Raw genomic sequence first — 18,628 nt, 5'->3', positions numbered from 1 at the left:
TGTTATGTGTAGTTCCAACAGATTCCTATGGTCATTCATGTATGTATTGATTGGCTAGGCTCTCCACACTTGCTAACAGACTATTTCCCACGTTAACCACTCCAGATGAGTGTCGTACTTTGAGCAGAAGGTTGGGTTCTTCTTTTTTTCTTCTTTGGTTTGATTACCGACCGACGAAAACCTCCTCCTCTCTTCAGATAGATTCTGTATGAAAAATATCAAGATGGCTGTCAGAAATGTTTACTATATTTTCACCAACATTTTTGCTTTTTTCCAGGGATGTTTTGATTTTCTGATCACTTTCACTAACTAAAGAGGCGCGAAATTGGCGAAATTCACATCAGCAACTGGTGTTGAAACTTCATCGAATTCGATTTGTGTTACAATAAAAAAAATATAAATATGTTGTATTGAATATGTGCTTCTGATGTTTTGCTTGTTAATCGTCGTTCTGCTAAGACTCAAACGACGTCGTACGCAAACCTTCGCCAACAAAATAAAAACGACGACTCAAAATGAAAAACGTTCCATCTGCTAACGAATGGGGGGAGAAGACAAAATGGCCGATAAAGATGAACTGAAAATGGTATAAAAAGTTTACGAATGAGGTGGAATGGAGACTAAATGGAAGACAGTGTTGTTTACGAATGAAGTTTAGACAAATGATGATTAGGGATACGTAAATCGACTTTCGATTAATCGACTTTTTGTCATGTACAGACGAGCGTTGTTTCCTCTCTCATTCGTGGTTCGACCCATGCATGATGAAATTCGGTTGTTTTTCAATGTTGGATGCATGGTATAATAATTACAAGGTAGGGCACAGCTACCAACTGATCATACCATTCATTCACTTTTCGCGTTTTTCGTTTTGTGTTGAAAAAATTGCATAGTTGATTTTTTGTTATTCATCTCAAGCTGCCATACCTTGTATTATTGTACCATGGTTGGACGAGTGTATGAACGAACATTTTTGATGCAACACAATAACTTAGCTGCGATTTAGTAATGCATACAGGTATTTCGCATACTTCTACCTTCAAATAAATACAAAGCTTTTTTGCTCAAATGGTGTTTTCAAACCCAAAAAATAGTACTATAATGTATTACTTTTGTAATTTATGTTAGAAAATCTTTCCCTTAAGTCGAAAATTAGCAAAAGTTGGAGCCAAATTAGGGTTTATTCTCCATTTTGCTGTAAATTATTGGGCACAATCGTTTAGATCCACCGATTTATACACTAATCGTTTGGCTGATTACTAAGATTAAAGAGTTGACCTTTGTTCACGACTATATTTCCCTATTGCATTTACTGATTTTGCCTGGTAGTTGCCAGATTATAACGCTAGCTTTTCCCGCGTAGATGTGATAGTTAGCGTCTTAGAAAAAGATATGCGTATGTCGTAAGAACGGAAGTGAGCCCTATAAAAATAGTACAAAACCGCCTGCATTACCGTTGATTCATAATTGGTATGTTCCCGTACTGCAGGAATCTACTACTTTTTCTACGAAACCGAATTTTCCTTTATGACATTGACACTAATCTATTTTAAAGTGTAATTGTCAGACTGATAGGTCCTATTTTTGAACTTGATCTATGTTTAAAATTTTAATATTCCGTTCGCTTTAAATGAGACTTGTTTTTATGGAAAATAACTATTTATTAGTGGGGAAAGTATGGTATTGTCCACCATCGGATCTCGGGTAATTTTTAAAAACGCAATTTGTCATATTCATATTGATACGAGTATTACGTTGGATGTTCAATAATCGACACTCAAAATGTGTATTCCCGTACACATGGTATAATAATAAAAGGTAACAGCAAGTGTTGTTGTAAAAAAACGATACAATGGAAATTTGTTGTTGTAAGTTTATAGTGTCAACTCATTTGACAGAAAAATGTAAACAAACAAACAAATTATCATCAAATTATTTTTATTTTGAAAATGGAATATTTTCGAATCCTCAAAATAAAAATTGAAAAACATGAATGAAAATCTATCAAATTTATATTTCTATCGCTTCCACATATTTCTTTTAATTGAGCCATTGCCATAAATATGGGTAACACATATGACAATGCTGGGAATAGCGAGTTATTCCTTCAAGAAAGATTTGCTTCCTCAAACTTTCCCAGCAGGCAGATTGAGTAAATTGAATACGGGAGCACATTAATAAAGAACAATTTCAAATTGTATGCGTTCCCAATTTTCCTGTTGTGTGATTTTTAAAAACATAATTTGTCAAATTCATATTGACACTAGTATTACGTTGGAATCAAATCAGCTGGGATTTGCTGTTACCTTTTATAATTATACCATGTCCCGTACATTATTACCATGGCACAATGAATAGGTAGTCTATTTAGCGCAGCTGATGTCTTGATTAACTGTCAAAGTGGGTAATTTATACTTGAATTCGATGTGCAGTGTTGCCAACCATTTAAAATATTATATGGAAAATTTTGACAGATAACCGAGACAAAAACAAAGGTTTTTGTTTTGATACATCACCTTATTATTGCATCATGATTATTACATTACATTAGGTTCGTTCCCGTACTTTTTGATAGTAAAGCTAGTAAAAGAGCAAACTATCAAAAATTAATCTCACATACAAGATTTGCGAAAAACGTAAAGGAACGAAAAATAGTTAAAACATGAAGAAACATCAAAATCAAAAATTTCATTTGTTAATGACAAAAAAGACTACAGAAACCTAATGCACAAAAGAAACAAAAAGTTAAACGGAGTCCATTGTCTGATTTTGATAATATAAATATTTATTGTTTATTTTTTATTTGTATAATTTAGAGGAAAATCTTATCGAATATTTGGAAGTGGAGTTTCCGACGACTCCGAGCCCGGAAAGGCTTAAATGGCTGGACGCTCCCATAATGTTAATGCTATTGAAATTGGTAGATATTTTGCGAACTAGAACAAGAAGATATGGAACAAGTCAAGATTAGGGGCTCCATTCGGATCATTTTGAAATGATTAATGATATACATTTCATGTGGGAAATACATACTTCCCAAGATATTGGCCTTGAAATTTCGGAACATATTTTGTTTAAAACAACCCTTTTTCTATTGCCACCAAGGCAATATGGGTATCATTAAAAGGTTATACAGGGTATTTTTTAAGAGAACTTAAGAATAACACTTTCATATATGGACAGGCTCATACATGGCTACGCAATATATTCATCTACACCATAACCTTTAAAATGATACGGCTAATTAAAACAACATACTCTCCGAACTTTCAAGGCCTATATTTATATATATATATATATATCTGAAAGTATGCATTTCTCCCCATATCACTGTAATCAGTTCACCGAGGACTACTTACTGTAAAAATGTCAAAGCGATCCAAGTGGAGCCCCTAAACTTGTCTTATGCCCAAGATATTTTGGTACGATTGACCAACCCAAGTCTTCATTCTATAGTATCTTCATCTGAATCTTCTGCCAGCCATTAATCTTCATTCAAAAGAGAATAAGAAAACTGTTTGCCCATTTTTAAATTTCTTATTTGTTTTTTTTTTTTTTAAGCAAATGTGTGTGCGTCTATGCGTGTGTCCCTTTTGTTGAAGCCCTTCAAATGTCAAATTCATAACTTACTACATTTACTATTTCGTGCTAGGCCAAATTGGTCTTGCAGAAAATAGGAGAAGAGAACGCCATTTTGGTTTTAACTCTCTTAAATTTAACTTCAATTTTTCCTTCTTTTCGGCGTAAGGAAACGCTTTTCTAGCAACAATTGCAAAACTAGTACAATACAGTACTATATTGCAGGTTTGGGAACACAGCTATTATGTCACAATCTGGGAGTAACATCTGCAACACAATTCTTCAACATTTATCGATCTATTAATCCCTACTGCTGCAATTTAGTTTAGGCTATGGCAACTCTATCAAAATTAACGGTTCTTGGGTGATCGATGTTTGCTTAAAAGTTTGTCGAGTGAATAAAACAAAACTGAGTACATTTTGTTGTTAAATGAAATGAGTTTGTTAAAAATCAATTTCACAATTTTCATTGAAACAAATGTTAATAGAATTATTAAGTTCAGTGAATGTAAATTTGGTCGGGCGTTCATTTAATACATTCGCAAATGTCGGTGATGGCGTTTTTATAGTCGTAAAGGAAAAGAGATGTGTCCATGTGTTTGTGTTGAAATTGTGTGTTTCCTTGCAGTCATAAATTAATACACATGAGTGCAGGAATATACTTTTGTTATTGCAATGTCGCGTGCGTTTCGTATGCTGTAGAAATATAATGCAAATAAAATGCAAAATAAGTCTCAAATCAAAAAAAAAAAAAAAAAAAAAAAAAAGATGAAATCTGTCTATAACTGCTGGTTAACAAAATAACACACAAGCGACGGCATATTTGATTCGTATTTCGGATGTTCGGTTTAAAGTACATGTGTTTGAGCGTTTTTTTAATTCAATCGCGTGATGATGGCGGTGATGGCGATTTTTGTACTCGTTATCGGGGAGCTATAGCCGAAATAAAAGAAATGCGTGAATGTGTTTATTGGTGAAATTGATGGGAAAAAGGCAAATTATATTGCAAAATAACTGTCAAATAATTGTAATATTTGTAAATAATACTTATTCATCAATTAAAGAAAATCATGAAGAAAAAAAACCGTTTTTTTTCTGGAAGTTTCTGTTATTAACAATAAAATGGCGGTTAGATCTTTCGCAACAGATAATTTTGGTAAGTGATTTATTTTCAAATTTAGACTCAAAATATAGGTTTTTTTTTTTATAAAAATGTACGCACCACACTTAACGAAGCAAAATCACGAGTTCTACAATTCTATATTCTGTTTAGACCATTATCTGGTTGCGCGTCCTAATAAAAATTCAAAAAAACACCGAAAATCCGGCTGCAAAATTTCAGCATCCGTTTTGGGTGGATGCAGTGATTATATCGAAAATTCAGACATTAGAGCCATATTGTCCATGGGGTATTGTTCAACTTAGTGCATGCGTTGTGTAGCTTAGCCACAAATAAGGAAAGAAAAAAACTTGTTGGCTTCAACACATTTTCAAACATTTGTAAACAAAAAAATTTTTTTATAACATGCGAACGAACTATTCCGATTTGAATCAAATTTTGCACATCTTCTCTACTCCACCAAGAATTAAAAGTTTCCAAAATTTTTAAATTCAATATCAGGCGAATTGTATGTCCAATTTGAACCAAACTTTGCATAACTAATTATCTTTACCAATCCTGGATTCAGTCCGAAGATAGGACCCATGGGTCCCCTTCTTCTGGTACCTCCCAAATGGCCAAATTTTCAATATTAGTAAATCCAGATTCACTCCAGTAGATGAACGAATTGCGATAATCCGTATAAAATCGAAGTTCTTCTACATCAGTGTCATTTGCGCCCATGCTCCGACCGAAGATAAAGATGAACAGACCAAAGACATATTTTACGAGAGCCTAGAAACAGCATATTACCGTTGCCTTGGCCATGACATTAAAATTCTGAGGTTGATTGACTTCGCGGCAGCAAAAACCATGGTAGTTAGCAGCACCAGATTCAAGCATCTCGATATACACAAGGCCACCTGGATCTCTCCTGATCAAGTAACGAGAAATCAAATTGATCATGTTGTGATAGACGGAAGGCATTCATCCAGTGTTTTAGACGTCCGATCGATCCGAAGAGCGAATATCGATTCGGACCATTACCTTGTAGCAGCCAAGGTACGCACCCGTCTTAATGTTGCAGCAAAGGTGCTATCTAATACAACACGACACCGAGGCATACTCCGCTCAACATACCCATCTGCTTGAAGAAAGCATTTCTTGTCCCGATAATAGTATAGAAGCACAATGGCAAAGAATTGCCCACTCCCTATAAACTACAGCAAAAGGAACACTTGGGTACCAAAAACCACCACCAAGAAACTCATGGTATGATCAGGAAAGGACCTGTCGGAGCCCTTCAATACCGAACGAGGATTCAGACAAGGTGACAGTTCATACGAGACGCAAAGGTGAACAGAAATGGCACTCTGTACACCAAACAACACATGTTACTCGCCTACGCCGATGGCATCGATATAATGGGTCGAACATTGCAAGCAGTAACAGCCACATTTGAACAAATTGAAAAGGTGTCTGCCAAAGTGGGTCTGGCAGTAAACGGCGAGAAGACCGAGCTGATGGTATCAACGCGCAAGACGTCCAGTAGACTCGGACCAACTGTGGAACTTGAGAACTACAGCTTTGAGGTAGTTAAAGACTTTATATACCTTGGTACCGCCATAAATAAAACGAATGACATCAGTTTTGGATTGTCATGGCCAACATATGCTACTATGGTCTAAGTAATCAGTTTAGAAACAAGGCCACCTCCCGCCAGACAAAACTCACACTTTACAAGACGCTGATACTACCTGTGCTATTATATGGATCAGAAGCATGGGTGCTTGCGCAAGCAGATGAGACAGCTCTTGGGGTGTTTGAAAGAAAAATTTTCCGAAAGATCTACGGGCCGATCTGCGTCGACGGTGAATATCGGCGTCGAATGAACCACGAGCTTTACAATTTATACGCGGACATCGACATAGTAAGTCGTATTGTGCTGCAGCGACTACGATGGCTAAGCCATGTTGTGCGGATGAATGAAAATGCCCCAGCTCAAAGGAAGGCCACGAATTAGATGGAAAGACCGAGTAGAAAACAACATATTGGAACGTGGTCTTCCAATTTGGAGGACTTGCGCACAAGACCGACGCGCTTGGAAATCTTTTTTAAGCTTGGCTTACGGAACAACCGTTCCATAACAAGCCAGCTAATGAGGCGAATGGAATGCCGGATTTGAAACAAACTTTGCACAACCTATTATCTTTACCAAAAATAGATCAAATTTGAAAATGCTACCCATTGGGCCACTTCTTCCCCTCAAATGGTCAAAATTTCCAATATGTATATGTAAATGCAATATTAGGCGAATGGAATGTCAGATTTGAACCAAACCTTGCACAACCTATTATATTTACAAACCCTAGATCAAGTCCCTCACAAATGGTAAAAATTTTAAATATTTTTAAATGTCAATGTCAGGCGTATGGAATGTCCAATATGAACCAAACTTTGCACAACCCATTATCTTTACGAAGTATTGATTAAGTCCAAAGATGGGACCCATTGGTCCACTAATTCCACGAATGGTCAAAATTTTCAATATTTATAAATGCAATATCAGGAGAATGGAATGTCATATTTCAACCAAACCCTGCATAACCTATTATCTCCACCAACCCTATATCAATTCCGAAGATGGACCCAGTAGTCCACTCCTTCCGGTACCTCCCTCATAAATGGTCAATATTTTTGTAAAATTTTATCAACATTAAATCCGAAACCTCTTTGATAAAAACATATTTCTTATATATAGCTAATAATAAAATCTGTGTGTAATTCCGAAGACCTCCGCAAACCATAGGTTTTTTTACTTTTTTTTAATAAATTTGCACTTTCAAAAAATGTTTATTAATTTCGCTATGTATGCAAGGATATTTTTTAATAACTTAGGATTTATAACATTGTCTTCAACAATTTAAATTTTATTTTATTATACTTTTCTTCACAGTTCAACAAAATATACAATTTATCGACGGTATAAAATATCATTTTCCGAATACCATTTTTGTGCATATGAATGTTCGTTGTAGAGAAATTCGATTCGATTATCTATTCTTCTATTTCTTCCTCTTGCAGAACATAAAACAATGGAAACTGTTAATGATGAACAGCAGGATAAGCAATGACAAAATAGATACAATCACTATTAATTTGGCCTTTCTCTGCAAAAAAAGAAAAACAAAAATCGAATCGATTATTATGACCATTGACATTTATCTCTCATTTACCATCACTGTTTTGTCACGTAAAGCTACGACAATTTTTATTTCTTCATTACCCTCTCGGATATAATCGCAGGCATCATCAAAGTGTTTTTCAATGCGTTGCATTACTTCGCCCTTATACAAAAAAAAAAAAAAAAAAATATTTTGTTTGTATATTTTTTAAAATATTTAATATAAAACATTATATTGAATTACCTGGCCCACAACCAAGTTCTGTAGCCGTAAAAATAATCCGTGCACTTCACTAATCGATTTTTCCAATTTTAATAGTTCATCAAAACGATCTTTTAATTCTTGAAGTTGCTTCTTTGTTGTCTCTGTATCGGTTAATATCTAAAATATTAAAGGACGAATAATAATTATTGTAATATTAGTGAATAACAATATTTTTTATGCGTTTTTTTATGTAACTCGTAGAAGTAAGTCAATGAGAATTCCATTGGTATCTTACAATACAATTGTAAATAAATGTCATACATCCCCCACTAATATAGGGTAGCCTGAACCTTTTCACTATTCAAATTTACTTACATTATCCATTAATAAATTTCTTTGATTATTCTCGATCAATGTTTCAATATCTTCATCGGTTAAATTGCAATTCACTGAAATATCAGCAATACACATATATATTAATCAGATTCAATTCAAATCGATATAAATACTCACAAATTTTCGATTGCATTTGTAAATTTTTCTTTAGCCTTTGTTCGTAATTTTGAAGTATTGCTTCATGCCGCGACCACAATTCAGAATAGTCGTGAAAATATCCATAATAGAGGGCCCTTTGCATTCGGGCCTTGGTACGGAAATCCTTTTCTTTGGGTAACTTCGATTCAAGTTTTTTAAAACGGCCAACAAGGCGGTTACTAATTTGTAAATTTTTCTGACGAACATTGTTGAAATCATCCTCTGGAAGAAAGTAAATTGAAAGTTAAGATATGTATATTTTGGAAAAAAAAAATTCCATTACCATTGAAGAGGTGGGCATTTTTCGCCTCCAGCATAGATTTCATTGTGCTCACATTGTTTCTCATTTCTTCAAAATCTGTCAATATTTCAGAATACTGAATAATTAAAAAAAAAAAAAAAAAAAATACGTTGACTTCATAATTGCTTAAACTAAATTTTGGTATGAATTTTGTCAAGTGATTTTATTTTTATATCCTCAGCCTTATGGCTAATACACTTTGATGCGGTGAAATTGTGCCTCATCGAAATAATGGTTTTAGAACCCATGTTTCTTTGGAACAAATCCGTTTTAGAAAATTTCAAGCCGTTTTACACATGTCCGTCCGTCAATATTTATAAATCCAATATCAGGCGATTGGAATGCCCGATTTGAACCAAAATTTACCAAGCCTAGATCAAGTCCGAAGATGGGATCCATTGGTCCACTCCTTCTGGTACATTCCCACACATATTGTATAAATTGTTCATATTTATGAATCCAATATCCGGCGAATGGGATGTCCGATTTGAACAAACTTTGCATAACCTGTTATCTTTACCAAGTTAAGTCCGAAAATGGGACCCATTGGTCAACTTTTCAATATTTATAAATCCATAGGGTGAGTTTGTTTTGTGCAACCCTTCCACTTACCCTTTTTACTAATGGTTCAATGAACGATGGCCCTCTCTCAATTGGCAAATCGACACAGACATAATCATCTCCCACACCATCTACTTCTGTCGAATCCTCCGAAGGTTTTATGTTTTTCAATTCCTTTAGACGATCTTTGATCATTATGCGTTTCTTTCACCAGTCACAGAATAAATGATATGAAATCAAAGAATCCGCTGACTAAGAATAATATCGAAAATAACTTTGTAACCACAAACGGTTTATATTATAATTTATATATGGCAGATATATTTTGAAGTTAACAATAAAAATAACACGATTAAAAATCTTGACATTGCTGCCTGGCATCTCATCCGAATCAATTTGGAAATTGCAAGTGTTACGGTCCCAATTTTAACATAGACCTGAGATGCAGAGTTTTCTTATATTCGGTGTTATTTTGGTATTAAAAGTGTTTTGTTGATATACAAATCTGAAATATTTCTCATAATAAATAATAAATAAATGCAACATTGAAGGATAAGGGCAATCGACCTTTTGTTTCATCGAAGGCGATCTATATCCAACGAATATTTTTCCAGAATGAAGAACTTCGAAGAATATGTTCACCTCTTTCTTCGGCAAAGCTATTGCCAATTAAAAATAGTATACCACAATTTTATTGCCTGAACTATACAAATAAATTCGAAAAACGAACTGAAGAATAATTGTGTACCAGGACAATTCGAGCCCTCACACATTAACTCAAACCAGTGACTTTTTGACCGACCAAAACGTGATATTGATAGATCACGTCTTTAAAAAAATAATTAAACCTTTTTTGAAGATAAATGTTGGTATTTAAAGGTTTTTGTGAAATAATCCAATCGAAATGGTTGTTATTTCTAAAAAAATGTTCGTGTCAATGCTTGTTTGATATGTTTTGCATTTACCATGTATATCAAAATAATTTGGAAAATACATATGCGAATTTTGTAACACCAATACAGTGGTCGCTAAAAGTGAAAAAAAGAATAAAGCGAGGTACATGTACAATATGTTAACGTTTAACTATGAATCAAATTATGTTGGTATTTTAAATTATTGAACTATTGAGTGCATTATTGCCGTTAAATGCAATTTTTTATTGATCTGTTGTTTATCTGTTTTATTTTTACATTTATTATAATTATATTTGCAATTAAAGGTTTTCTATATTGTAGAAGGTAAAATACTGAACACTTAAATACAAAATATAAAACAAATGTTTTTTTAGGTTGTTGGTTGCTTAATATAAATTGGAGTATTTTTGGGATTAGACATCAATATCCCGGGCAACACAGTTATCTGTAAAATAATTTTTAAAAATTATATATGCTTTTTGTTCAAAATGTACAATTTAGTTACCTTTCTGGCATTAGATAGTCTGCCAAACTTCCGGATCTTCTCCATCTACCCGATCACGGCGAATGATTTTCATTTTCCGTTTAAAAATAAGGAATATGTGCCAAAACTATAATAAATGTATATTATGTATTTTGGTATTATGCATTTACAGTTATATTTAAAAAATTTGTTTTTCATGTGTCGACATGACTTACATTTATTAATAAATAAAAAAAATAATTAAATTTTGACCACAGCGTTTTGACAGAATAAATTACGAAAATGAACTCAATATTATACAAGAAAAACTAATAATACAACAATAAATAATAGAATTAATGAAAATATTATAAGGATGAACTTTTTCTGAAAGGGAATAAGAAGAAGGAAAGGTTGATTAGTATTTTTTGTTTTGATTTTTGAAAGATAGATTATGGGGAAATATGGAAAATAACAACAAATACCCATTAACCATATAAAATATAAAAAAATAATTATACATAAATACATAAATAATACTTTAAAAGTCTATGATATTGTTGGAAATAAATTCTTTAATAAATCCACGCCTAGTGCTGTGAAGTAGCCTTAAATAAATTCCTTAAAAAATCCACGCCTAGTGCTGTGAAGTAGCCTTAAATAAATTCCTTAAAAAATCCACGCCTAGTGCTGTGAAGTAGCCTTAAATAAATTCTTTAACAAATCCACGCCTAGTGCTGTGAAGTAGCCTTAAATAAATTCTTTAAAAAATCCACGCCTAGAGCTGTGAAGTAGCCTTAAATAAATTCCTTAAAAAATCCACGCCTAGTGCTGTGAAGTAGCCTTAAATAAATTCTTTAACAAATCCACGTCTAGTGCTGTGAAGTAGCCTTAAATAAATTCTTTAACAAATCCACGCCTAGTACTGTGAAGTAGCCTTAAATAAATTCTTTAACAAATCCACGCCTAGTGCTGTGAAGTAGCCTTAAATAAATTCTTTAACAAATCCACGCCTAGTACTGTGAAGTAGCCTTAAATAAATTCTTTAACAAATCCACGCCTAGTGCTGTGAAGTAGCCTTAAATAAATTCTTTAACAAATCCACGCCTAGTGCTGTGAAGTAGCCTTAAATAAATTCTTTAAAAAATCCACGCCTAGAGCTGTGAAGTAGCCTTAAATAAATTCTTTAAAAAATCCACGCCTAGAGCTGTGAAGTAGCCTTAAATAAATTCTTTAAAAAATCCACGCCTAGAGCTGTGAAGTAGCCTTAAATAAATTCTTTAAAAAATCCACGCCTAGAGCTGTGAAGTAGCCTTAAATAAATTCTTTAAAAAATCCACGCCTAGAGCTGTGAAGTAGCCTTAAATAAATTCTTTAAAAAATCCACGCCTAGAGCTGTGAAGTAGCCTTAAATAAATTCTTTAAAAAATCCACGCCTAGAGCTGTGAAGTAGCCTTAAATAAATTCTTTTAAAAAATCTACGCCTAGAGCTGTGAAGTAGCCTTAAATAAATTCTTTAAAAAATCCACGCCTAGAGCTGTGAAGTAGCCTTAAATAAATTCTTTAAAAAATCCACGCCTAGAGCTGTGAAGTAGCCTTAAATAAATTCTTTAAAAAATCCACGCCTAGAGCTGCGAAGTAGCCTTAAATAAATTCTTTAAAAAATCCACGCCTAGAGCTGTGAAGTAGCCTTAAATAAATTCTTTAAAAAATCCACGCCTAGAGCTGTGAAGTAGCCTTAAATAAATTCTTTAAAAAATCCACGCCTAGAGCTGTGAAGTAGCCTTAAATAAATTCTTTAAAAAATCCACGCCTAGAGCTGTGAAGTAGCCTTAAATAAATTCTTTAAAAAATCCACGCCTAGAGCTGTGAAGTAGCCTTAAATAAATTCTTTAAAAAATCCACGCCTAGAGCTGTGAAGTAGCCTTAAATAAATTCTTTAAAAAATCCACGCCTAGAGCTGTGAAGTAGCCTTAAATAAATTCTTTAAAAAATCCACGCCTAGAGCTGTGAAGTAGCCTTAAATAAATTCTTTAAAAAATCCACGCCTAGAGCTGTGAAGTAGCCTTAAATAAATTCTTTAAAAAATCCACGCCTAGAGCTGTGAAGTAGCCTTAAATAAATTCTTTAAAAAATCCACGCCTAGAGCTGTGAAGTAGCCTTAAATAAATTCTTTAAAAAATCCACGCCTAGAGCTGTGAAGTAGCCTTAAATAAATTCTTTAAAAAATCCACGCCTAGAGCTGTGAAGTAGCCTTAAATAAATTCTTTAAAAAATCCACGCCTAGAGCTGTGAAGTAGCCTTAAATAAATTCTTTAAAAAATCCACGCCTAGAGCTGTGAAGTAGCCTTAAATAAATTCTTTAAAAAATCCACGCCTAGAGCTGTGAAGTAGCCTTAAATAAATTCTTTAAAAAATCCACGCCTAGAGCTGTGAAGTAGCCTTAAATAAATTCTTTAAAAAATCCACGCCTAGAGCTGTGAAGTAGCCTTAAATAAATTCTTTAAAAAATCCACGCCTAGAGCTGTGAAGTAGCCTTAAATAAATTCTTTAAAAAATCCACGCCTAGAGCTGTGAAGTAGCCTTAAATAAATTCTTTAAAAAATCCACGCCTAGAGCTGTGAAGTAGCCTTAAATAAATTCTTTAAAAAATCCACGCCTAGAGCTGTGAAGTAGCCTTAAATAAATTCTTTAAAAAATCCACGCCTAGAGCTGTGAAGTAGCCTTAAATAAATTCTTTAAAAAATCCACGCCTAGAGCTGTGAAGTAGCCTTAAATAAATTCTTTAAAAAATCCACGCCTAGAGCTGTGAAGTAGCCTTAAATAAATTCTTTAAAAAATCCACGCCTAGAGCTGTGAAGTAGCCTTAAATAAATTCTTTAAAAAATCCACGCCTAGAGCTGTGAAGTAGCCTTAAATAAATTCTTTAAAAAATCCACGCCTAGAGCTGTGAAGTAGCCTTAAATAAATTCTTTAAAAAATCCACGCCTAGAGCTGTGAAGTAGCCTTAAATAAATTCTTTAAAAAATCCACGCCTAGAGCTGTGAAGTAGCCTTAAATAAATTCTTTAAAAAATCCACGCCTAGAACTGTGAAGTAGCCTTAAATAAATTCTTTAAAAAATCCACGCCTAGAGCTATGAAGTAGCCTTAAATAAATTCTTTAAAAAATCCACGCTAGAGCTGTGAAGTAGCCTTAAATAAATTCTTTAAAAAATCCACGCCTAGAGCTGTGAAGTAGCCTTAAATAAATTCTTTAAAAAATCCACGCCTAGAGCTGTGAAGTAGCCTTAAATAAATTCTTTAAAAAATCCACGCCTAGAGCTGTGAAGTAGCCTTAAATAAATTGTTAAAAATCCAAGCCACAACTATACTCTAACCCTTGACCGTTCGGAATATAAATTTCTGTGAGGGTGTGGTTGGGGGTATTTGCCGATAATAATTGACCTTTTTAATTGCACATACCTTGATCTGTTTTTTATGTAAAATTTCTGCTTCTTTTATTTCTTCAGCTGCTTGCTCCACATAATCTTGTGCATCCAGATAATGTTTTTCGATGCTTTGTATGACCATGCCCTGTTCTACTACCAATGTCTGAAGTCGTATGAAAACAGCATGCACCTCTTCGAGAGATTTTTCCAATTTCTTTAGATCACCCAAACGGGCGGTTAAAGCATCTAAGGTTTTGCGGGCATGTTCTGTGTCTTCTAAAATCTAAAAAAAATATGGAATTATTAAAAAATGTTCGATTATCTTCAGCTTCATTGATGTTTACCTACATTGCATGAATATAGATTTGTTTGTTTGTAGGTAACCAACGTTTCGATTTCTTCTTCATTCAGTTCAATGTTTACTAAATTTGTGAAAAAACACATTTTTATTATTAATATTTTTTTCCCGCTTGCCATTACTTACATATCCTCGATTGGGCCCTTAGGGTCCGTTTCAAATTATTCTCATATTCCTGCAGAAACTCCTCCATTTCGCTCCATATATCCACATACTTTTGAAATAGGCCATAATAGAGAATACGTTTCATACGCGCCAGTGTTGTAAAATCATCCGGTTGTGGCAGATTTGTTTCAAGGCTTTGGAATTTATTCATTATATTGCCACCGATTAATGTACAGCTTTGACGTAGATTGTAAAAATCCTTTTCTGAAAAAACCTCAAAATATTAAAATATTTTTTTAAATATTAAGACTAATTTAAAATTGTTACCATTGAAACTTTTGGAATTTTTCGCCGCAACCATTTCTCTCATTTTGTCCAAATTAGTTCGTATTGTATTGAATTCTTCTAGCATTTGGGAGTACTGGAAAAGAGAAAAATAAAAATAATTAAATTCAATTAATTTTCAGTATTTTAATTTTAGTTCCCAAACACTGTGCCCCTTTTAAAACAGTTGCTTTCATACAAGTTATGATAATTCGCGTGTGTGTGAATCGAACACAAAAGTTCTCACTGACTTTTCCTCTTCCATAAAATACATTATACGTTACATACAAATGTTTTTTGTATGTATGTAGTGTAGTTCCCATAATGCACATTGTTTGTTTATCGTTAAGGTACTTCCCCATTGCATCTGAGAAATAAGTAAAAAATCAAGCAATCGAACACAACCAAAATTGCAAACATGAGATTGAGATGTTTCTGGGCATTCAGGAAATACCATATGCGACAAAAGCAAGTTAATTTTTTCCAACGTTAAAATAAAAGTGATTTCTAATTTGTAATTTTACAATTTTGTTGTTGTTTTTATTTACTATTTTTTTGTTCATTTTGAAAATCTGAAATTATGATTCATTGCAAAGCCATTCGATTTTATCAAAATAAATATAAATATTTAGCGGCAAACCTAAACAATTCACCACGATGCCGGCAATTAAATATATACTTTTATTAAGTTGTTTTTGTTTAAAGAAACAAAGAATTTGTTTTTGTTCGAAACCACTTGGCGGCTGCCACAATTTTGTTTTGGGAACTCCCTCACGTATGATCTTAATGGATGGAACATTTTTTCAGCTTGAAGTGTTTTCTGCATATGTTTTGTATATTTTTATGTGGTTTACAATTTATTTTTTTTTGTTAGGGAAAATTTAATATGGGTCAAATTTTTATTCCCTCTATATATTAAAATGCCCTTCAGCATACTCAGCTAAAAACGCACATTTAAAATGGGGCTATACCAAAACTTATCCATATTGACATTTTTTGCCAATAAGTTTTACACCTCCCCTAAAAACCTGGAACTTCAACTTACAGCCATTTCATTTGAAAAATGAACATGGAGCCATGAAAACAACTACAATTAGTCCGCACTTTTATATGAGAGCTATTTAAAAGCATGGTCCTATAATGAATATTTCTTGGGAGAGCGTTTTCTACTCATCAAGAAACGTTGGCCCATATTAAAAATGTTTTCAAATCCCATTCGTTTGGAAAATAAGCAAAGGACAGGTTGGAATGGCCTTTATTTGGCGGTTATTTCAGACATGGGCCATTTTAAAAAAATGCTTTAAATATGGTTTTCATATTCCAAGAACCTGAGAGACGAAATTTTAGCCACTTCTATTAAAAATTTGAAAATACCGAAAATGATCGGTGCCTTAATATGGAAGCTATATCAAACTGTGGAATGATGTTTTATACCCTCAGACTTATAGCTAATAAGGGTATATACGCTTATATACCTCAAAGATGTATTTCATTGAAGTATTGCTTTTAGACCCCATACTTCTTTGGATCAAATCCGTTTCAGACAATTTGATGTCGATTTACAAATGTCCGTCCGCCTGTCTAGCCGGCTGATGCAGACGATAATAAAAGGGAGTAACCGATTTCATTAACAATTTCATTAAATATTTATTCTAAACTTAGATCAAGTTTGAAAATGGAGGATATCGGTCCACTTCATCTGATACCTCCCCCACAAAATGGTCAAAATGTTGTTGAAAATTTATTTTATAATACAAACTGGATATCCGATTTGAACTTAATTTTATAACCATTACCCTATAATGTTGCAAGATGGGGCATATCAAAATCACAAAGGGTCAATATTTGGAAACTATCATTCCACCCTCTTTGTTTTGTGGGATGTTAATAATCCTTATAAAAAATCCACGTTTCTTGGACTGAGGATTGTTGAAAAAATAGTTTTTAAAAAATCCACGCCTTGTGGGCTACTTGAAAAAATAGTTTTTAAAAAATCCACGCCTTGTGGGCTACTTGAAAAAATAGTTTTTAAAAAATCCACGCTTCTTGGACTGAGGATCGTTGAAAAAATAGTTTTTAAAAAATCCACGCTTCTTGGACTGAGGATCGTTGAAAAAATAGTTTTTAAAAAATCCACGCTTCTTGGACTGAGGATCGTTGAAAAAATAGTTTTTAAAAAATCCACGCTTATTGGACGGGGGATCGTTGAAAAAATATTATTTAAAAATCCATTCTTCTTGGACGGGGGATCGTTAAAAAAATATTATTTAAAAAAATCCACGTTTTTTGGACTGAGGATCGTTGAAAAAATATTATTTAAAAAAATCCACGTTTTTTGGACTAAGGATCGTTGAAAAAATATTATTAGAAAAAATCCACGCTTTTTGGACTGAGGATCGTTAAAAAATAGTTTTTAAAAAATCCACGCTTATTGGACGGGGGATCGTTGAAAAAATATTATTTAAAAATCCATCCTTCTTGGACGGGGGATCGTTAAAAAAATATTATTTAAAAAAATCCACGTTTTTTGGACTGAGGATCGTTGAAAAAATATTATTTAAAAAAATCCACGTTTTTTGGACTGAACAAGCCAGCTAAGAAAGTAAGTAATGTGAGTAGTTATCACTTTATTTAATATATTAAGGTCAACATCATGGTGCTATTGATTCTGATCTATGCCGTGGGTTTTCTCTCTCGTTTCTTGTTGTTCTATCGCAATTTTTTCTGACATTAATTGTTGCACTACATAAATTACCACATGTTGACTTATGCTAATTGGTACATGCTATTCGAAATCATAAATCCACGGCTATATGAGGCAATCTCGAACCATTTTATTTATGAAAGTATTCCAATGGTAGGTATGTGGGGACTTGAGACTTGTGGGGACAAATACGAGTATGTATTTTTTTATAAATAACTTATTATTTCATTCTTTAGATGTATTATTGTCAACAAAGGGAAATAAACAAGTGTTTCATAACCATTAAACCACACTGGCATCGAAATTTGTGAACTAAAATACTTCAATCTAAATTTAGAGTCGCGATGACCATACTTACCACTTTGAAAAGCGCATCCATGGCAGGTTTATGTGGTACAATAATAAACTGTGTTTCTTCATCCTGTTCCATGTCCTCCTGCTCATTTGAGTCGACTGGATGCAGTGGTTCTTTGCCATTTGTTTTTTCATTGTGAACATAGCCCACAATATCATTTTCGGTTATAATACACAATGAATCCGACGATGAGGCATGTAGCAATTTTGATTCCTACAACAATAACAAAAAATGTGTTTATTTTTTATCAAACGCTTCTAAATAGACTAATTGTCTACCCACCTCTTTAAGTTGCTCTAAGCGATCTCTAATCATTGCAATTTTTTTCTGTTATATTTGGCAGTTGGTAACGTTTATGTGTGGACCTTCGTTTAATTCACTTTACTTTCAGTTCTTATTCTTTTTTATTATTATTATTTTTTTTTCAAAACACTCTGCAGTAGCTTTTGGTTTGGTTTATTGGAGATCGTTTTAAGTTGTACTGAAAATGTTTTATTTTTATTATTTATTTAC

At 33.3% G+C, this 18,628-nt stretch overlaps 2 protein-coding genes across 2 annotated transcripts; both read right to left on the bottom strand.

The window, feature by feature from the left end:
- Positions 1-7,743: 7,743 nt before the first annotated feature.
- LOC133328105 (syntaxin-4-like) lies at positions 7,744-9,658 on the bottom strand. The gene is made up of 7 exons (XM_061536661.1): positions 9,515-9,658; positions 8,885-8,978; positions 8,581-8,823; positions 8,443-8,516; positions 8,107-8,244; positions 7,915-8,025; positions 7,744-7,848 (listed from the first exon to the last, which is right to left on the bottom strand). The coding sequence occupies exons 1-7, from the start codon at positions 9,656-9,658 to the stop codon at positions 7,744-7,746; spliced, it is 909 nt and encodes a 302-aa protein (XP_061392645.1).
- Positions 9,659-10,747: 1,089 nt separating this feature from the next.
- LOC133328100 (syntaxin-4-like) lies at positions 10,748-18,430 on the bottom strand. Its single transcript, XM_061536643.1, has 8 exons — positions 18,398-18,430; positions 18,119-18,328; positions 15,060-15,153; positions 14,754-14,996; positions 14,618-14,691; positions 14,304-14,552; positions 10,932-10,988; positions 10,748-10,822 (listed from the first exon to the last, which is right to left on the bottom strand). The coding sequence occupies exons 1-8, from the start codon at positions 18,428-18,430 to the stop codon at positions 10,748-10,750; spliced, it is 1,035 nt and encodes a 344-aa protein (XP_061392627.1).
- Between the last annotated feature and the right edge of the window lie 198 nt (positions 18,431-18,628).

The sequence above is a fragment of the Musca vetustissima genome, unplaced genomic scaffold, assembly GCF_032173495.1.
Source record: "Musca vetustissima isolate MV318-11 ecotype Yass unplaced genomic scaffold, APGP_CSIRO_Mvet_v1 utg4359, whole genome shotgun sequence".
Classification (NCBI taxonomy): Eukaryota; Metazoa; Arthropoda; class Insecta; order Diptera; family Muscidae; genus Musca; species Musca vetustissima.
Note: the sequence above shows the minus strand (reverse complement) of the source record. Positions and strands in the feature narration are given on the sequence as shown.